The sequence below is a fragment of the Hetaerina americana genome, unplaced genomic scaffold (assembly GCF_022747635.1).
Source record: "Hetaerina americana unplaced genomic scaffold, ioHetAmer1.1.p SCAF_10, whole genome shotgun sequence".
NCBI classification, from domain to species: Eukaryota; Metazoa; Arthropoda; class Insecta; order Odonata; family Calopterygidae; genus Hetaerina; species Hetaerina americana.
This window is the reverse complement of record NW_027286070.1, coordinates 52,533,952-52,556,711: the sequence shown is the minus strand read 5'-3', so window position 1 is coordinate 52,556,711 and position 22,760 is coordinate 52,533,952. Positions and strand designations below refer to the sequence as shown.

Below are 22,760 nucleotides of genomic sequence, written 5' to 3'. Positions count from 1 at the left end.
TCTTCCTCCAAATAGTTTAAATTTTAAATGGAATTTTGTTATTCAATTTGATATTATGTCGACTGAAAAATAATTTTTAAAACCCAATGGTAAGGGTATCTATGGTCTGTCTAATTCCATAATCAAGGACATTATTGTGTTCATTGTGGATTTCCTCCCATTCCCACATCATCAACAGCTGAAATAATTTATCTGGTTCAGTTTTCACCTCTGTCCCCCTCTCCTTTCTCAGCCCCAGCTCCACTCAGTTATATAAATCCACAGATGTCTTCTGATTGGTTCTATGTCTGTGTACTGTCTTCTGATCTACAACCTCAAATTGCAGTAGTTTTAGTTATCTTTAGTGTGCTAAAGAGGGTTACACAGTGACTAAAATATTTGCCTTTTGGACCAATTGGAGTTTTTTCAACATCTTTACCTAAACCTAACCAAGGTCCTTGAATGTTGTCCTTATTAGAGAGTATCCTGTTAGGAATACTGTGCATTATTGTGTACCTCAACTAGCTTAGTGAAGATTTCATCACCTTTTCAAAGCTGCAGACAAATCTTTATTGCAGACAAATGAATTATTTCATGTGTTGTAGCCATTAAATAAGACTACTGGACTTCACCTCCAACATTTCAGAACTTCTCATTATGATTCAAGAGAAAGGCACATTTTTCATGACTCAGTATAATCTTTTTTTTTAATGAGTTCTATGGAATTATGTAGTTCTGGATGAAGTGAACTAGAAAAGTCCCAAGATAATGGTCTGGAAAAAAATGAGACTAATCTTGTTACTTATACATCAGTTATAAACATTTACTTATCTAAAAGATTCTGCTTAGCATAAGTAATAACAAAATGGAAAAGTGGCTAAGAATAATATGGACTGGGTACAAGGACAAAATGCTTGCCAAATTTAAAGGATATTTTATATTTTATTGACATATATGAAGAGGCTTTCAGTTGATCTAGTTTAAGGAGTTAGAAGTAAAGGGGAAAGTAAAATTATACTGGAGGCAGACACCTTTGGTAAACTGCCCTGTTTTGTAAGGATAATGTCAATTTCTACATAACGCATTTTTTTGAGTTTTCAGTAGGTGACTAAAATAACTCATCCAGAATTTTTTCATTTGCCACCTTTTTCGGTAAAGTGACTTTGATATTTAGATCATGAGACATTGCTTCTATGGTTGCACTGAAGGCATTCTGGTTTCCTGCCCAGCACCTGAAATGATATGTGAATCTTAAGTTACCCAATGAAATTACCTTACCATGTGAATAACATAAGATAACATGTATCAAGTCCTTCCAATGGCTGCAATGGATAAGTATATTTTCCTTAAAACTAAGGCCCTAATTCAGAGTTGAAAATCTGAGGTCACCTTCCCCTTTGTTTGCTGTGAAACACGAACTCAGAAATGTGACTTCATATGGGGCTAAGAGGAATCTCTGGGGAGTAAAGCACAAGTCTGATTAAGTCGCAAAACATTATAAATTTAGCATTAAAAAATAAGTAATCATAAAAATACATCATATCTTGGAATTTGCACTGGTAAAAATGCTTTGCAGACATGCATGTTCTGCTTCAGTCTGGTGAGCATAGCAGGTGTTACAAAATTTTGCAAATACTAGAATCCATTGAATGAGGTAGAATACTTAGATAAAACTGTTCACAGATTGATACATATTGTAATTACTACTGTTGAACATTGTAGTGCACAGAAAACTGGTATCAAATAAGAGAATATATCAGATATAGTATTAATGTGATTTTCAATGGTTTCTGGCTAAACTTTGTGGAAGCTCATGTTCATTAAATGAAGAACACAATGTATTTTTCCACTGTTCTTTATTTTGGTACTACTAGTTTCAATTCTTAGGCATCATCATCAGGGGTATTAGGCCTGAGGATCATGCCTAAGCGTTGAAACCCATAATACCAAAATCCAGTACAGTGAAAAAATACATCGTGTTCTTCATTTAATGAATACTAATATGATTATTTGGTGCGGAATATGCACATTTACCATCACACGTTCAGTTCTAATATATTTATTTACACTTCCAAACTATTCTGAAAGGAGTTCTATTTCTTATCTGGTAAGATTGTGGCCCATTTTATGTTATGATAATGTGATATTCAAAGAATTAATGCCAAAATATTCAAATTCATGCACATGCACACTATTTACCTCCTGTAAGCAAACTGAATAAAGTATTCATGCAGTTTACATATATTTTTATATTTCAGATAAATTTCCACATAAATTATTTCAGTAAATAAGTCTTTCAAATGAACTATGTTTCTGATATATGTAACTTGCAACATTTTTTGTCAAACTCTTACTACCCCTTGGCATGTATATTAGGTTTGGTTTTATCACAATTTCCTCTCATTGATATTTTCATTAAATATTCTCTTATAGTTTGATTTAGAATAGTGTTTACTCTTAAAATAGTAATCAAGGTACATTTCCCTTAATTGTTAATAATGACACTCAAAGAAGACAGCTGCACCACATCGATCTGCTCAAATGAAATTTTTTTCTAATGATAGAGATTTTTCCAAAGTCAATTAAAATAAAGTGAGCACAAAGCCAGCCTCAGTTCAGCATAAAATTTGATGCCAAGCAATATTCTTTAAGAAAGTTGAAAGGCTATAAAAAGCATTTCAATCTGTAGGGCAAATGATTACTTACGGGATGATCAGTTTGGGGTTAGGAAGGGGAGAGGCATGTGGGATGCCATTGCAGTAATGAGATCACTAATCAAGAGGAAAATAGAATACAATCATGACGTATTTGCCTGGTTTGTAGATTTCAAAAAGGCATTTGATTGAGTGAATTGGGAAAAACTAATTAGTATATTGCAGAAAATAGGAATAGGTGGGAGGGACAGGAGGCTAATCCACAACCTGCACTGTCTCAGACTGCTTAGGAGCGAGTTGAGAACAGAGAGTCCGGATGGGCAGTATTAGGAGGAGGTGTAATGCATGGTTGTTCATTGTCACCGGTACTGTTCAATGTATATGTGGAGGAAATAATTAAAGAGGCATGGGAAGAACTGGAGGTAGGAATGAAAGTTGGAGGGGAATTGGTAAAATCAGTTAGGTTTAAGGATGACCAAGCTATAGATTGTCAGTCATCCAAGGGGTTGTCAGTATTGCTGAGTGACTTGGAAATTCAGTGCAATAGATACAGGATGAGAATCAATATCAAGAAAACAAAGGTTGTGCGATTTTCTAGAAAGAAAAGGGCTAAGCTAAGCGTTAAAATAGGAGGGCAAAAACTAGAGCAGGTGAAACAGTTTATCTATCTCAGGAGGGTTTTGGACCAACATAGTCAAAGTAGTAGGGACGTAAGGAGAAGAATTGCGCTAGGCAAAGAGGCTTTCACAAGGAGGAGGGAGTTGTTGACAGGAGTAAGGATGTTAAGAAAAGGCTTGTCAAAACTTTAATATGGAGTGTAGTTATGTACGGCACGGAAACATGGTCATTGAAGCAGGATGATAGAAGTAAATTGGAGGCTTTTGAAATGTGGGTGTGGAGAAGGATGGAGAAGGTGAAATGGACCAAAAGAAGAGCAAATGAGGAAGTACTTGGTATGGTGAGCGAGGAGAGGGGTTTGTTGGGAGAAATCCTAAGGAGGCAGGAAAAATGGAAGAAGGGCATTTATCAGCAGTGGAATGTTGAAGACTAATAGATGGGAGAATGTTAGGCAAACGAGAAAATATACTGTCTGTGAAAGGAAAATATAACAACATATAAAATTCATGAATTTTAAAAGATCCAGATTACATTGTTTTAAGAATACCAGATTCATGGGGTGCCATGGTTTATTCTTGGATAATGTAGAAAGATCATTGTAACAACGCAATATGTTGATTCAACTTATTCAGAATAAACTGAGACATTTAAATTACTTTTTACTGAAGAGGATTTTTTTTAAATGTAGACCTTTAGGGAGAAAAAGTTTCCTATTGATGAATTTATGTTTTCTGTCATCGGCATTGTTAACATTAATTATATATGTTAGGTTTTCATCTAAACCAGAATGTTTTCTATTAAATTTTGCTGAGGAAGCTATGCTCTTACCGCCTCGCCAATCCATTTCCAACATCCCAAGAAAGAAGGAACCTTGCCCTGTTAGCAGCCTCATTGGAGCCATCAAGCAATAGCCCAAATCCTCCATTGATTACTTCTCCCCTGAAATAATTGCATAAAGAATGGTGAGCATTAACATAGTTTACAAGAATGTGATACGAACTCCCATATACAATATTTGTAAGGGAATATCCTAAATATTTACACTTAGAAAAAAGCAACCACAGTTTACCAATTATTTAGTGTAGTATTTTTTGATAAACAGTTTTGGAGACTTGTAAAGTTGTTCCATGTTAGCAGATTTAAGTTATCTGGATGTTCATCAACCACTGAACATTCTACTTACAGGCTACAATAGGCTTTTTGGGGATATATATTGGTATGCATATAATAGCAATAATCTTTGTTTTCCTAGGGCCTAATAGTGTCTCCGGAGGAATAAAATGTGCCATGTATTCTATAAAATAAAAGCTGTGAAAAAGAATTCCAAATGTCCATATGAGCTGAGATTGATCACACCAGCCACTTAAAGTTATTATCCACTGGATCATTGACAGCAATAATTGCATTTCATCAACAAAAACTGTTTAGATTTGTGTTAAATGTACTTAAGGATGTTAAAGATTTGACATGTTTGGGAAAGGAATAATATATTTTGATACCTATTACTAGTGATAATTCATCAGTTTCAATGCAGAATTATTTTGGCATTCAGGTGGCAAAAGACACCCTCAGTCTCGCTGAAAACTCTCTTATCCAGGGCCAGGTTATGAAAATTTCACAGAACTGCTTACCTGTTACTCAGAAATAGAAGTCAGAAAAAGAAAAATCATCATTTTTCTTTATCCCAGAATATTTTTCTGTCTTGCAATTCATTTGTTTTTCATTAACTTCCATTTTGTTTGGCTTATGAATTGTATTCTTATTACTTACCATCCAACTCCTCCACCATTATGCAAGGCAACCCATGATGCACCACGAAAGGAATCTCCAATGCAGTTTTGGACGGCCATATCTGTAAAAATTGTAAATGTGCACAATTCAGCACTCCCACTGAATTATTTTCCTATTGTGGTCACCTTTTTTTCTGTCACCTCCCTTTTTGTCACTTTTTTAATGCATGCGAACCATTACTTAAGGAGCTAGACTATGAAAAGTAGACTATGAGTTAGACTGTTTAGCATATGTTCCTCAGTAAGGTGGCTACAAAGGCATCTGATCCCAGTCTGGAGGCCATTTAAGTGATGATGTCATGTTGAAAACACTATTGATGAGGCTATGAAAACCCACTTTGATTATTTCCCGGTGGCAATAATATGGATGTTAACCAAGGATAATATATCCTGGCAATTGTGGAACTTATTCGACTGGAGTATATTTCATGCTTGCTAGCAGTGGAAGGAAGGCCTCCATGGTCTTGTTCACACAAAATCCTTGCATTATCAAGTTGATAGTCATGAGAAAAAAAAGAAGCAGAAGAGGACCCCAACTGCTAAGGATATGAACCTAGATATTTTTAAGGACAGGGAAGTAGAAAACATCAAGAGAGAAATGGAGAAAGGAGAAATAGATATGTTAGGTTGGTTTGAGATGAGATGGAGATACAGCAAGGACTTCTAGAATGATAGTTACAAAGTAATTAATCTCTGGGGGAGAAGAGTACTATGTGGCGTAGTCATAGTAATAAATAGGAAACCTTGAGAGAAGGGTAGTGAATATAGGGCAGATGAGTGATGGAATTCTATTGTTAGAAGTTTTATAATAACTGCATGTAACACCTAGTTCAAACATCATCACAGGCATAGGTACACATGGAAGATGCCAGAAGGAACAGGTAGATACCAGCTAAATTATATCATTGCTTGAATTAAATTTAGAAAGAGCATCCTCCATTCATACAGCTTTCCTGGTGTTGATGCAGATTTGGGCCATAATTAGGTAGTTGTCATGGAATTCGGTTTAAAATATTCAAATCAATTAACAGGGAATAGGAGAGTGCCAAAGTGGAATCATGAAAATTTAACTGCAGTAAATAGTAAGGAGTGCCAAGAAAAATGAATTCAAAGTCTAATGATAATAGGGGAAACAAAAGAATTGGGGAAAGGTGCATGGAGCTTAAGAATGGAATAGAAAGAAAATTAGAGGAAACAATAGGAATAGTGTAAAACAAGAAAATGAAGGCATAATTCACAGAATTAATGCTTTAAGAGATGGCTGAAAGAAGATATCTGATGATGTGAAATATATTTCACATACATGGAAAAGTAGAAGCCATATATAAGCAGATAAGAGAATTGCCATGTTGTAGAAATGGAAAAACTACACCTACCATAAGTGATAAGACAGAAGTTATTAACCGACCCCAGAGCAATTGAGGGACACTTGAAAGAATACATAGAAGAGCTTTATGGTAAATATATTAGGCCAGCTAGTTCAGAAATAGGAAGGGAATGCAATGTAAACAAGGATAGCCTGGGATTGGGAATACTAGATTGGAAAAGCATTTATGCAAGATATGAAAAGAAATTATAAAGTTTAAGTCAAACAATGGAGTAGGAGGGACTAGGATCCCTCTAGAATTACTAAATAGCTTAGGGAAAAATGGATGGAAGGGATTTTTTGAATTTATATGCAGTATTTATAAGAAAGAAATATGGCCAGATGATTTCCTTGGGTCAATTTCAATGGTAAACCCGATAAAGTGCAAAGTAGCTTGGTGAGGACTCTAGAAGGATAAGTTTGATTCATTATACAACAGAGGTAGTTTTGAGAATTATCAATAGAAGGTTGCAAAATAGTGCAAATAACCACCTTTGCCAAATTTCATAGTTCAGCATTGCAATTAGTTCCTTAGAAATAGCAAACCTAATTGATACACTGGCACAAATGATTCTTTAATGCATATTGTATTTAAGTTTTATAAAAATTTCAGTATTTCAGGTACAGTGTTATCTTTTTTATATTTAGATCACACAGATATTATCTTAAATAGCCATGGACTTAAATACAAGTAATAATAAACAGTATTAACATAAATTTGACCCAATTATTTTTTAAATTGATCTCTTTTGAAGTTTAGTGACATACATGATAATTCCTATACAGAGGGGTATTTCTCCCTTCCCTCCCCTATGGACCTATTGATGCTCTCTCAGTAGCATATGAAAAATTTTAAAATGGTCTTTCTCAACAAATGCAGATTAGTGTCCTGCCTCTCTTCCTCTTACAGTACCATCATTTTTATGAATATTTGATGAAAAAGAATCCTAATATGTGAAACAGCATGGTTGTAAAAAGAATTTCAGATACAATAGTTAAATATACTAGCCTGCTGTAAATGCTGAGCCATCTTTTACATCTGATGTCTCTCGGAAAGGACTGTCTGTTCCGCTGACATCATGGTGATCTCTGCTTACTACCACTGGTCCCTTCAAATAAAAAATTGATTTCATGAGCAAGTGCCTTGAAAAAAATGAGTGTTTAAACTTGGGTACTAATTATTTGTGGTGATCATGGGCAGTGGTAAGTTAGAATCAAGAGAAAGCGAATGGCCAAAGTAGCTTATAATTGATCATTGCCTTCCCATTTCTTCTTTTCATTTCATAGGAAAGTAAGTCATTTTGTCCTGTATGTATTCTTGGTATATATAAAGGGCTGGAGTGAAACAAATGACAATGTATCTGAAATTTATGGGAAATATATTTATAAAAGAAATAAATGTTGAAAAACAGCAATTGGGCTTCATTAAGGGTCTGCATTGGTTGAATAAGATGATTTGATTAGGAGCCATTGAACTGCAGTCAATTTATCATATATTTATGACTAAAATTGTAATTCTGCCTTCTACATGGAACAATGAAGTGATTACATTGAAATTTTAGGATTAATTGTAAAATGGCATTAGAGAACACAATCTAAAAGAGATCTTACTAAGTTAAACCAGATATTTGAGGAAGTAAATTTTGGTATCTGGTGAAGTGACATTAATAAAATGGGTACCACAATACCCATTTCCTAACTATGCATGCCAAGGCTTCTTGACAGTCTCTGAGAGTGGTGCACATTTAGGAAAATTTTCGCCATGACAGCAACACCATATTCATGCCTACAGTCTACTCTGGAACTGGCGAGTATGAACTGGAACAATTGCCTAAATTATGCTCAGGTGATGTAGATTTCCTATGATAGGTCCTATCAGTCTAGCTTTCCTATTAATTACACTTCTCCAGGTGGCATTACCCATTACCCTACCCTTTGATAAACTACTTCATTCGTTATTTTGTCTTTCTAACTGGCCTTGAGCATTCTCCAATAGCACCACTATTCACTTGACTTCAGTCTCCTTTTAGTTGGCTTACTTAGGAAAAAAGTAGGGGTCTGCTGAAGATGTGTCAGCATAATTATTAAATTTTTACTTAGCTATGAAAATGTTATTTGCAAATAGCGAATAACTCTTTAAAAAATAACTCTCCAACAAGAGTCTGGCTGAGACAATAAACAACTATTAACTCAACCAAGACACCTTTATAAAATAGACATATGCCCATTGAATCTATTAATGTAACTTAGTTACCCAGGCTATGATTCAATAAAAGTTTCATTAAATTTAAAACATAACAAAATATTAAGTTCTTTGATATGTGTATTTCATATTCCATTTGCTGCCAATTACTCCACATGTGCCATGCCTGTTGAAATATATGTACACATACCTTTAGAATGCCCTTAGCAACAGCATCATTGAATTCTAATGCGATTTCCATCCTCCCTCTCCAGTCTGAGTACAAAATTCTCGCCTGTGACCCAACAACCATATTATGTTCTCCTGCATTTTGAATCCAGCGTAAATTGTCTGCATATTGAGCATGTACTGCTTTTGAGATATCTCCTTCATAATTTGGGTTGAGGTCATGAAATGGAAGATAGCATTGGCAATTTGAATTTAGTGCTGTCTTTTTGACTTGCCCAGCAAAATGACCACTAACTTAAAAATAATGAATATTCCTCACAATTTTAAACTAATAATCACTTATAGCAATAAATATGGGTTAGATGAAAAATTTAATTCAATTTATCCTCATAATATTCTGTAGCTCAGTATTATCTTATTCCTTTAGCATTAAAGTTGAATTTTCAAACATTCCTCAACCAGTGAATACCCATTAAAATGTGGTCATCTGGGGCTGTTCAATTCAATCATATCAGTTAATAGGAAGAGCATTTAGACTGAACAGAAAAAGTTAGAATTTTTGTATTGTAAAATAAAAAATGTATACTAAATAAAAATAAATACTGTGGTCAATTCATTAAAGTGATGCACACATATTGTCTATCAGCTGGCCTCACAACACACATTTTCTGAGTTTGTGGGCCATATTAAAAGTGGTAGTAAATATAGAAATTACTTTGAACATTTGATTTATTTTATTGTGTTATTAGGTGCATACAATAAATTTTAAACAGTTTGAATTAAATTGAGCATTAATATAAAGTTTACTTTATTATGTTAATGCAAAAAAGGAATTATAATGTGAAATATCATTTAATATTAGTCAACAAAAAGCAGTGGCAGACTTTGTAAGCCTCAGCTTATGACCCTTTGATTCATTGTAATGACGATACTCTCTATGTGTAAACTGGAAAAAAACATATTAAGAGAGAGCACCAGGTTGCCAAACCATTTAAGAGGAAACCAGAATCCTATATCCTAATTCAGGGCCCTGTCCAAATTATGAGGATTGCTCAGTACTGTTGAAGAGAAACTGTTACATTAATCTCTAAATGAAATAAATGGCAAGTGAAATCAGAATAAAAAATAGCATTGTTTCAAGTCAACTCAAGGGGCTCACTCCCTTTTTACTGTTTTCTTCAACTGCCAAATCCTTGAATAGTTAATTTTCTCTATCTCATTCCTCAATTTAATTTTGAATAATATATTTTGTTTTCCAATTAGATACTTAAAAGGGCATACAAGTACTTAGAAAATCAGATTTGGAATATAGAGAATTGAGAGGTTACCGTCTTAACATATTTTAATTGATATGTTCATGACAATGATAGTGAAAAAAGTTCCATTTGTAATTTCATATTTTAGGTAATGATGGCATAGTTTCATCTTCATTTGCAGAAAATACTTATCTATGAACTGAAAAGTAACATGACCATCTGACAACATCTTGGCTCTAATATATGTGCACTTGACATAGTACTGGTGGCATATTTCTAGGGAAACTTCATAAATCCTTCTAACCTATTGCTTTTACGATATTAGTTTCTCTTATTCATCTCTAATCTGGTTTTTGATTTGAAGGCTGAGTAAATGTTATAATTTCTCTAAGCAGAAGAAATTGTACTGATTATTTGAGTTGGATGAACAGTATCATTTTTATTATTTTTTGTCAGTTCATGTCCACTGTTAATTTGCCTTAGCAGTTTGGGTTAATGGAGTGGTGATGGATTTGGGATAAAATCTCAAAATAATTTAATCATTATGGTATTGAATACAAAATTTTTGCATCAGAATTTTCCAGTATTGATGATGTTGTGATGTAATCAGTAAACAATTGATTCAGTTATTCTGAAATCTGGGAAGGTATTTTAATTTGTTTTAATCCTACAAAAGTGACAATTACCAAAACACTTTACTGATAAATTTCTCATGAATTTAGCAGAGAAATTAATATTTTTTAATCTTTTTATATCATGAAATCTGATGAATTAAATTAATTGGACAAATGATGCTATGATTTCCTAAATCAGGTGTATCGATGACAGCATTTATGACACAAAATTAAAAATCTGTGAGCTGACCTTTTGAGATCCTCTCTATAACAGTTTCTGCAATTTTGTCTGTCGCACATAGGTCTGATGGAATGCCACTGGTGCAAACCCATCGAAATGGTCCAAATCCAAGTGAGAAGATGTCTCTGGAAAAATATTATGTCATGAATTTCTTTCTTAAAATATGAAAAAGCAAGATAAACTAGTTGAAGGTAACAGTAGTTTGTCATTTCAGAAGTAACCTAAGTAAATGGGAAGAATAACAACATTATTTATCTGGCATTTATAATTGGTATTCCATGTTGGCACACATAATTAAAAAATCCCATTAATTCAATTGCATTATTCTAGTGCTATTGATATGAAGCCTGAAGAGTTTTTGACATAATGCATATTTATAACCGCGGGAGTGTAATTTTTGCATTCAACCTGATGACACAAGGCAATTCTGTTGAATGTTTCACACAGGAAAATTTGAATGCATTGATTGTAATAAAAGATGCTCCTGAGCCAATACAGGTTAGAGAATACTTAAATAGATATGCATGTATTATTATTTTGATCACCAAGTTACTGAAATACATACTAAGTATTCCTTTAACTATTCTAGTGTAAGAATATCTTCAATAAACATTAATATCCATTCAAGAGCTTTCCTGAATTTACTGAATTAATTTTTGATTTTCCCTCTTTAAATTCAAATTTACTGAATCAATTTCCACATTTACGACAGTAAATCATTGCACCACATTATGTCCGAGAGCTAATCAAGATTTACTTCAGTTTTCCCAAATTCACTTTTTGATTGTCCATTAGTAATGTCAATATTTTTTAGAGTGAATTTCAATAATTTTCAGAGAGATGGTTTTCGTGCAAAATTTTCATGCCATTATGTGATGGAATGCATGATGCAAGTAGAATTTCTGAAAACTAGTATGTCTTATATTCCATGTGTTTAACATAATTATTCCACTTTAATGTTGTTGTTTTATGAAAAGTTCTTAGAATGTTATCATTCTTATAAAAATTTCAGTATTGACTACAAATGCATTGGCTAGATGATATCTGCTCATTATGATTATGTTTGAGAACGCAAGCAAGAAAAAATGGTCATTGTTAGGCAATCAGAATAAAAATATCAAAAGTTGTCCCCTATATTTGCCTTAAACAACTTTGAAACTCTTGGAAAAATAATGTTTAAATTAGTATTATCATCCAAGAATATATATTTCAAGTTGTAAAAAAATTTAATTCCACCCCTTTTTGTGATATTTATTCCCTCTATTGTTGCTTATAATAAAAAAATTACCTTAGGAATGGCCTTCCATGTTTTACAGTTTTTTTCACTCTTTTCTTAAGAACATAGCATTATAACACTGTCAAATTGCCATGTATCACTGCTCTCTGCAGTTTGTAGCATACCTAAGGTTCTATATAAAAATTCTGGTAGGCAAATTATAATAGTTAACACATTAAAAAAAGCCTCAATCAGGAATTCATAAAAAAAGTCAGTGATCACCAGACAGTCCTTAAATTTTTAAGATCGTTTCAATCCATGACGATTGATATCATCTGAATAATTATTAGGTTGTTGGGATCCTGGGGCAGAAAGACTTCATTTCATCCCCAGACATTCATTCCAGTGGCAGGAGCCTATAACTGAACCATGTTTTACATTGGTCAAATGTGAACTTATTGGCTTAAAAAAACTTGCTCAGTTTTGTGATGAACCTTTAAGGTACAGTTTTATCAGCTTAAAATAAACCAGTGATTTTTAAACTAATACTAGAATGTATATTTTAACACTGTGGCCGCCTCAAATAAGGTGATGGGGATAGCTAAATATTATTACCCCATTATGTCTTGTACATAAGATGGATAGCGGAAGGAAAGCAAATCATCCTCTTCCTCCTTCAACTGGTTATTTGATGCATTTTTCTTCTTATTAACATCTGCACCAGCCCTTCTTGCTTCAAGAAGGAAAGCATTGCCATAATCCCAGAAGTAGGCACCGGCCTCGGTCATCTTGTTGATTGCTGCAATTTGGCGACAAAGACTCTCTCTTACCAGTGTCTGGAAGTAGCTTGCTTGAGTGGGATCACTAAGAATCTGTCCATAGGAGAAGAGACATTAGCATCAAATTTAATGAAAACTTAATGATTTGGATTTTTATTATAATTTTGATAGGCTTTGCAACCTTCAATCCAGTTATATTCAGCAACTTGTCCAGCTAACCTTTTGAGCCTCTTCATAAGATACTTGAACGGGATAGTATCCCCCACCAAAGGGATCATGGCAGGATGTTTGATCAGATGCCAAGTCCACTAATCGCTCCCCAGTTCTCTCCAGTTCGTCTGCTAAGCGTTCCCAAAGAGCAACTATATTTCCATGGTAACCAATACTCACTGCCTACAAAGTAAAGTAATTGGCAAATTAAAAAATTTTCTCACAGGTTATGTTCAGTACACTAATTATTGAGTAATCATGAATATATTTGGGTCTCTTCTAGTTATTCATCACTGGCTGAGAACATATTATGCTAGACTTTTATACCAGATTCATGTTTGACGTTCTATTGTTGCAGTGGGTTCTTTTTGGATTGGTATTAAGGGAGAGGATTTGGAGAAAACTTTAATTATCTTGATGCAGGCATGTAAGAAACATTGCAAACATTCTTATTCACTAAGAAATCTCTAATCTTATTATATGATGAGTGGGAAGCAGTAAAATAATTTTCATATGAAGTGTTCAGCAATGAACAAGAAGCATACAAGTAATATCAAGAGGTAGGATCACAAAAAAATGACATTGACTGAATTAAGAGTGGGTATGTGTTTGAAATGTAGAGTGATGGCTTGGAACTTAAGGATCCAAAAATATGTTGATCTTTATTTTCACTTTTCGTTGAAATCATGCCCAAATTTACACTGTATTTCTGATCCATGTTGAATACTCTAATTTCTTTGTTAGACAAACGATAAACACCTTATGAGACAAGTATATTAGACATAGAGACAAGTAAATTAGGTCAAGATTATGTAGTGAGGGGGCCCACATGACTCATATTAATAATGTGGAAACCAATAAGCAAAGAATTTATTTATTTATTGTAATTTTGGTTGTTTGAACACATGCATTTCCTAAGTGGCAACCTAAAGCTTTCATATATTAAAGGATTAATGTTGTGGTGCATACTGATGTTGAAAACTATAAAATATTGCTGGCTATGTGTCAATTCTCACAAAATCACTCACCAACTATGTTAAGTCTCCACCTAGTCTCTGAAGCAGTATGCATGTAAATTATACTTGTAGGTCTGCACAGAGTTATACTACTTAATTTATTGGAATATGGTCAATCCTCCTACTTAACCTCCTTTCAGAGTACACTTCAACCATGTGCTTTGTATATGCTTGCTTTCGTGATCCATACCATCAAATTCTGTCCATCACTGTGCTTGTTCTACAAACTTCCATGAAGTAGAATATTTTGAGTGAAATTTTCAGTGCCAGCACTGAAGAAAATAAGTAAAGGTTTCGTAATTTTAAATTTTTTTGTTTGAAAGCAAACCTAAATAGCATGAAACTTTGTTTGCCACGCTATTCTCTGGCTAGATTTAGTGTGCTACTGTAAGAAAGAAGAAGGGTGGGTTGATGCTAACCTCTTTGTTCTTCTTAGCTTCTCTCATTCGCTTAATCAGCAAATCCAAATTATCTTCGATTTCCACCAGCCATCCTTGTTCGTGTCGTTTCCTAAGAGCTTCATAACTAGCCTATGAATTGAAAAAATGATTGATTAAATAATTTTAAATGATTGTGAATGAAAAGTGATGATATTTTGATTCACAATGGGGTTGGGTAATTGCTGAATTGATCGAATTCTCATTATAATTTATTCTTTTAAATGGTTCTTTAACTATATAGATATATTATATTCATGGCAGAAGATATTTTGAGGTGTAATATAAAATATGGTGCACATTTGTGACGATAAAAAGTGAAGTTAATTCCGTACTCTTGAAAAGAGTTCATTTGATTAAGCTAAGGTATACTTTCTCTAATTCTTTTCGCTTGAGATAAATTACTATAAGTAGGAAGAGAAAATAAGGAATGCCAACAGTACCTAGGTCTTACTTAAAAAGGATGAGTTATTTTCACAAAAACATTAATTGTATACTGTTGAGACGAAAATCATTTTCAGTGATACATATGAATATAGGTGATGCCAATTAATATTCAATATTATGAAAGACTATGCAACTTAGCTGTGGCCCCTGTTAGAAAGCTGAAATAAAAAATGTAGCAAGTTTTGCCAACCTCTGCAATCACACCAACACACCCAGCAATCACTGCAGCTTTTGCCTGTGCACCACTCATGCCTCCTAGTCCAGAAGTTACAAAAATTTTTCCTGCCAAATCATTCACTCCCAAGTACTTCCTGCCTGCATTTAGCACAGTAATCTGCAAAAAGTACAGCGAAAAATTAAATTGACCTTTTTTTTATTAAGCTTCAATTTAGTAAGCAAGTTCATGGTCTCTTTACACTTAATGAAGTCAAGAGGTGCGCAGAGAAAAATTAAACCATGCACAAAAATCACAAGGTAAATTATGCGCATTTTGCCGCTGAAACATGCTGTACACTTTTGTATTATTCATTCATTAGTTTTATTCTACACAAATATTTTCAGCAATATAGATTAGAATATTTACCAAAAATAAAATTACATTATCCTCTCCATTTTTTGACAGAAGCATTTTATTTCTTTGTTAGGTTTTTATTATATTTTTTATCAAAACACACATTTGAATAATTTTACCAGTATTCACAATTAAAAGCAATTGACAATAGATAGCATATATGTAGTTAACCAATTATATTGAAAGCACATATAAATTAAATACATAACCTACTGAATTTCATACCTATCTCCAGTTCTTTCCAAGACTCATATACGATTTTCCCCATGTTCCCATTGAAAAGCATGAGCGATAATGGACACCCCTATCTCACTCCTCCTTGTCCAAACATTGCCCATCCTGACTCTTTAATCATCATACACGCCTGAGAAGTCTGAGACACATACAGGATGCAGAGAAGTCGCCTATCTGTCCAATCTACTCCTATCTTTTTAGTATACTCAATATGCTACTCAATTAATTTTTGCAATGCCTTCTTAAAATCTAAAAAACAAACAAATTCATCCTGATTTAACTCTTTAGTTCCTCTCTTTTGGTGGTCTTTTATTACATGAGGTAAGAAATAATTTTCATTTTTAGGCTGTTATTATTTATATATAATCCCTTTTTAGTGCAAGCATGGATTATTTCAGACACAAGATTTTGGTACCATGATACTATTAGCTACTATGTATGATATAAATGGAGATTTTGTGTTTTGCCTGTAAAGGAATAATAATAATAATAATACTTTATTCATTTTAAAAATGGTACAACCATATTAAATGTCGTCAATCATAATATTACTTAATATATAAACATAAGTTCTTAAATGTGATGAAGATTGTCACAAAAGAATTCATCCAATGAGTAAAGTGGGTGAGCAAGTAACCAGGTATATACCCTATTCTTGAAACTCTGGATACCATCTGATTTCAACTGAGTAGGCAGATAGTTATACAGTCGTATGTTCATATTGTGAAATGTGTTGTAAGTTGATGACAATCTACAATAAGTAGTATTTAGATTCGATTTACCTCTTGTGGAATAGTTATGGAGGTTGGACCTTAATTGGTAAGTTTCTAGATTAACTTTCACATGAATCAGAGCCTTAAAGATATACAAACAAAATACAGTCATGATTCTATACCTAATAAAAAAAGGTTTGCAGGAATCACGTGGTGGTATATTAGCAAGAGAGCGAATAGCTCTCTTTTGCAGTAGCAAAATTTGTTTAACATGAGGGGAATGACCCCATAACTCAACACCATAATTCAAATGACATTGAAAGAAGGCATGGTAAAGTGTTAAACGATACTCATTTGAAATGATAAAGTTGAGCTTTCTTAACATATAAACAGCTTTACTAAGTTTATTACAGGTCTGACTGATGTGAGTCTCCCAATTAAGTTTTGTATCAATATAAATTCCTAGTATTTTAGCAGTTTCAATATCAGTTGTTTTTGATTTAAGACTGCACACAATATGCTGAGTTTTGTTAGTATTTAATTGTAAATGATTAACATCAAACCATTCCTTAGCCTGTTTTTGGGTAGCGCTAGATCGTAACTTTGCATCTTCTGGATGTTGACACTTTTGCACAAAAGTAGTGTCATCAGCATATAAAACAGATCTAGGTTTCATATTACAGGGCAAATCATTAATCATGATAATGAAAAGTACTGGGCCAAGCACAGAGCCCTGTGGTACACCACATTTTACTTTAAGAGCTGCAGACCGAAAGCCATCAAGTTCAACCAATTGGTGGCGATCATCCAAATATGACTTCATTAGTTTCAGTGCAACTCCCTTAATACCATAATATTCTAGCTTTGTTAGTAATATTGAATGATTAACACAGTCGAAGGCCTTACTAAGATCACATAGTGTCACTGAGACTGATTCCTTTTCTTCAAATGCATTAATGACATAATTAACTATGGACTCTACTGCCAAAATTGTAGATTTCCCAGATCGAAAGCCGTACTGGGAATTGGAAAAGAGATTATTTAACTCAAAAAAATTACATATTTGATCTTTCATAATAGCTTCAAAAATTTTACCAAAAACGGGGACTATGGAAATGGGGCGGTAGTTAGCTAAATCATCTTTATCACCTTTCTTATAGACAGGTACTGTTTTGGAATATTTTAGAGCTGTTGGAAAATCTCCTGTCTCAAAACATAAATTGACTAACATTGCTAATGGTTCCGCAATGAGCACAATAATGTCCTTTATTAGGGAGTTAGAAAGACCATAAATATCCTTACTGTTGGATTTTTTAAATTTTTTAACAGTCGATATAATATCAAGTGGAGTAACAAAATTCCATTTAAAATTTAAATTATTCGGAGGAAGATTTTGCAGCATATTACCAATATTGGCAGCATCAACTTTTCGAGAGAACAAATTGTCTTCAACAGCTTTTAAGAAAAAATTAAGATACTCATAATAGAAATTGCATAATTTTTAACAATATTGACTCCTAAAATTGGGGCCAATTCATTTAAGTGGAGAGCTGCTTTATTTAGAACATTTATACTATGATTAAGACTCAATACTCACTGTAGTTCCATGAACTATGCCCTGTGGGCCAATGTAACAATAACTTCCAGCAGTCATCTGACCATACCTGTGAAATATATATAGAATTAATGAAATTAATACTCGGACAATGTGCTAATATGTATTTTTCATAGTCTCGTAGAATTGAAAAGCAAAATTCCAAATTAATGATACACTTTTGAAGAGTCAGACTTTTATGAATAGGACAGTGTCAAGCTCCAAGTAGAAGGATAAATAGCCTCAACCTCCCCAAGAATATTTTATGGTTACCTCTGTTATAATATTTAGTATTAAACAGATGGTATGAGTATGGTATTTATTGCATTGTTGTCACTTAAGTGAAGGCTGTTGTATAGAAAGCATAAGGTCAGATTTATGAAAAATCATTTCTTTAAATATTCAACTGTATACTTTGAACATTAAAAATCAATGAAGGAAATAGGGTAGAAGACCTGAATTTATGATAAGCATAAGTTTTTGACTCACTTTAAGAAAAGAATAGGATATGCAAATTAATAGACCCTTGAAATTAGTTTTTTCAAGTTGTATTAACATATTAGCGATAAAATGGCACTTACTAAATTTTTACATGATCAAGGTTTTCTTATCTGTTGTCCTAAAGTGGTGGACATTAAGCTGTAAACAGTTTTTTAAATGTTGATAATATCCATTAATAAGATTGAAGCTAATTTCAAACCCAGCCTAAAGGCTTGTGGCATTAACATATTCAGGGTGATTAAGGAAAGCCTAATCATTCCCCTGTACTACTATTCAGTTTCCAAAAAGTCACAGCAACAGAAGTATTGCACCACTTGGATTTATGGGGTGATGCAAATTCAAAATCAAGGATTTGAAATGGGAATCCACAGCATGCTACTATACACCCTGGTTCTCCCTTATAAGATAATATAAAATAATTTCATCATTGTGGTTTGAAAGTCTGATGCACATCTTTTAAAAGACTTAAAATATTTTTGTTATTTTAATTTTGCAGTAACAATGTTACTGTAACAATGATTGGAACAAGATTGCAATGCAATGCATACAGGTAATGATGCACATATACTCATGGTGTCCTGATAATTGTCAGATAATGAATTAAAAAAAAAGACAACTCATGTACTTCTCACCAAGAACTTTAAAACAAATAATTTTGACTTAAAAAATGAGTTCAAATTTCTGCGTATAATGGCTGATCCTCAGCTTAAATGTGGTGCACACATAAATTATATCTGTGGGAAATTAAACATTATATTGCATCTATTTTCATTACTAAGCCATGCAGTCACTTTAAAAGTTTTACTAATGTTATACTGTGCTCAATTTCACTCAAAAACAAAATATGGTATTGATCAGGGCATATCTTCAAACGTTTATGATATTTTTGTAATAAAAAAATTATTCAACTAAATGTATAAAGCTAAGTACATATGGAGCTCACTGTTAGCCATTATTTAGAAAATAAATGTATCAACTGGGCCATATATCTATATTTTTATTGTAGTCATTTGTTCTTTTTAATATTGTCATGTACTGTATTGTCCAATTGTTAATTTTGGTCCAATTCATGATATTTCATTCCCTAATAGAACTATATGAGTAATTTTCATATGCTGTTAAATTATTTTGTTTCAAGGAAAGTCAGGAAATACTTGCATTGAGACTCCCATGGCGAACATGTCATCATATTGGCTTCTAGAGGAGTAGTTTGGTATGACCATTCCATTGGTGATGACCACTTTTGGTGAGAGCGGTGGAGAAGGAAACAGACCCAAGGGATGACCTGAGTACATGTGGAGAGTTTGGTTGCTCTTCATGATTGAGAGGTAATGGAGCACAATTCGGAACTGTAGGATCCAAAAAATATGGTCTTGACATCTGACAGAGGACAAATGTAGTGTTCAAGTTTCTGTACAATGCAAAATTGGACACAGACAATATTTACTCACAATTTTAATTGCATCAGTACGTCAAAATTTGGGGGTTGCAAAATTTCATATAGGACCAAAGCATATTGGAAATTCAGGAAGTCCCCAGCATAAATAATAAGGGCCAATATATTCTTATATTAGCCACCACACAGTTTAGAATGTAGTTTAAACTGTGTGGTGACTAATGGAATCCCCATCAATCTCAGGGTGCTCCTGTATTGTGAGGAATCTGAATATAGCCTAGTGATGATCCTCATGTACATGCAAATGTATTGAATCAAAGGACACCTAGTTTTATGTATTGTCACGTAGAAGTCACATCTTATGATTTAATTCACTTTGTTTATTCCAGGTTTGTTATATTAAGTTCAAAATTCCCCTGAAAATGGATGGTGCTGCAGGGTGCCTATACCCGGCCGTCGCCATAGAGTGGACTTGGCTCCGAGTAGAGTACCGTATGATGCGACAATGAGAAGAAAAATTGCGGGGCATGTGCAGAAGGGTTTGGGCTCAAGCCTGACTGGAGCTGCCATTGGTGCAGATCTTGGTGGTATAAGAAAACTTCTCCTAGGGCTTAGGATCGACTGACTTGTGTGCCAAATTTGCCTTTGAAAATTTTTATTCCTTTATGGTTTCTAGACTAAAGAGGATTAAAAAATGTTTAAGAAGATCTCTTGTTACTTTTATCTTCTCTTAGCATTTGACTTTATCTCTGCATACATATTGAAAGGAAAATGTGTTAGTTGGCATCCCTGTCTCACTCAATAGCACTGCCCATCCTGACTCTCCTTCCGTTATATGCACCAGAGTATTTGTGAGACATATATGTATACCTTCATTAAACCAAACTAGCCATTCCCTAAATAATCATTAGCTTTTCTTTCCTTATTTTTATTAATGACCCTAAGTACCACCTTGCATAATCAAACATATTATTCTGTAATCTTTACATATTTCTGACTTTCCCTTTTTTGGAATAGGAACTAACAATGATGTAACAAAATCTTAGTAGTAGTATTTAGGGGAGGCAACTGACAGCTGAGGTCATTTGCGCCTTAGGGGATGGACAGGAAAGGATGAAGGGTGGAGAGAAACCTGGCGTCTGCATTAGCCTACTCTTTACGAAAGGCGCCAAGGGGTCCACAGCTTTACGTTCCATCCGACGGACGGCATACTCACTCAAAGTGCCCTCCACAAAGCACCTCAAGTAGGGATCGGGATACCTCTGAAAAATATTCGACACCGCCGGGATTTGAACTCGGGCCCTCTGGGTGGGAAGCCAATACATTAGCCCCGCACTATCTCGATCCCCAACAAAATCTTCCAGCCTTATCTATATTCCACGTTTTCCTAAACCCTTACGTAGTTCTGCGGTAATATTGCCTATCCCATGGCATTATTTTATTTCAATTCCCTTAATATCCTTTCTATCTCATCATTGAGTATGCCTCGTCTTCAGCTATCCCCATCTACACCATATTCTATATCTATGTTCAAACTTGCTGCGCTAACATCTTTCCCAAAATGATCCTCTATGTACTCTACCCATCTCTCTGGCATCTTTCTTGGTTCAGTTAATAATTTTAAAAAAATTCTCAATAAAAATTCACAGGCTTGGACATTGTAAGTGAAATATAAATTTTGGTTAATATGTATTAGGCAATGAATACGTAAGTAATAAAATTAAATTGTTTACTGATTTAAAATCAGGAATGATAACTACATAAATGGATTTTGTTGAAAATCAATAGATTTAGTCGTAATATTCAATAAAAACCATCAATGCTGATTCCTAAAAACAACCAAAATAAGTATAATTGCATTAAAATGATCAAAATTCCAATTATTCACAAAGTTTTTTTTTTCATACAGTTTAAATTTGTAATCAAAATGCCAAAAATGCATTAATAAATTTAATAATACATAACAATGAATGACCAAATATAACATTTATTTTTAATGCATAATATGACAAACAAATCACAGTTGGATGTTTGTTAATGGTACAAGGGAAAAAGGAAGTTACTGTAACAAATCTGAATTTATTGAGGAAAAATTGATAATTACTGCATTCAATCATATTTCCATAGAATGAACCTTTGAATGGGTAAATGTATCAATATAATCATACATTTGTGATTATATATTCTTTGGGAATTAAATTATTCTGTTTTGATATATAATGTTTGTGAATATTAGGCTAAGTCATTCACAAAGAGAAAAATATCTTTTTACTGTGGTTTAAAACTAAGAAAAAGCTCATCCGTGCTCGATATTTTCCTCAGGAGATTTCACAAAAGAGTTCATTCCTGAATCATAGGTATCCAATACCTAAAGAGGCTGTTAACAAAACTCGGCAGCATTTTTGGAGATAAATGTGTAATGGCTCAAAGTAAACAGCAACATTTTGTCATACCTGGGCCCAATTTGATAGCGTTTGACCATTTCCACCATAAGTTACCAGCTCCTGAGGATATTGGGCCACTTTAGGGTCAAGGTTATTCATCATCATCAGCATCACAGCTGCAGATTCAATGCAGTTTGCAGGATATTCAGAAATTGGATAAGCCCTGAAATACAGTTGATTTAATGGATAATAATTGCTAAAGGATAAATATCACATTTGGATTAAAACTTTCATAATTTTTATCATAAAATTTCATTTATTTACATATATTCAATCATACTTATTTCTCAATTTTTATTTTCCTTAGAACAAG

The 22,760-nt window shown here is 33.5% G+C and overlaps 1 protein-coding gene across 1 annotated transcript in view; it reads right to left on the bottom strand.

Moving 5' to 3' along the window:
• Positions 1-1,087: 1,087 nt before the first annotated feature.
• The window catches only part of LOC139700332 (urocanate hydratase-like), a 45,176-nt gene continuing 23,503 nt past the window's right edge, over positions 1,088-22,760 (bottom strand). The window contains exons 3-15 of the mRNA XM_071598971.1: positions 22,457-22,610; positions 19,766-19,956; positions 18,110-18,176; positions 15,185-15,328; positions 14,530-14,640; positions 13,104-13,277; positions 12,721-12,977; positions 10,899-11,014; positions 8,801-8,976; positions 7,417-7,516; positions 5,022-5,103; positions 4,080-4,190; positions 1,088-1,211 (exon numbers count right to left, since the gene is read on the bottom strand). Of these exons, the coding sequence (XP_071455072.1) occupies positions 1,088-1,211; positions 4,080-4,190; positions 5,022-5,103; positions 7,417-7,516; positions 8,801-8,976; positions 10,899-11,014; positions 12,721-12,977; positions 13,104-13,277; positions 14,530-14,640; positions 15,185-15,328; positions 18,110-18,176; positions 19,766-19,956; positions 22,457-22,610 (1,807 nt within the window). The remainder of the gene's footprint in view (positions 1,212-4,079; positions 4,191-5,021; positions 5,104-7,416; positions 7,517-8,800; positions 8,977-10,898; positions 11,015-12,720; positions 12,978-13,103; positions 13,278-14,529; positions 14,641-15,184; positions 15,329-18,109; positions 18,177-19,765; positions 19,957-22,456; positions 22,611-22,760) is intronic.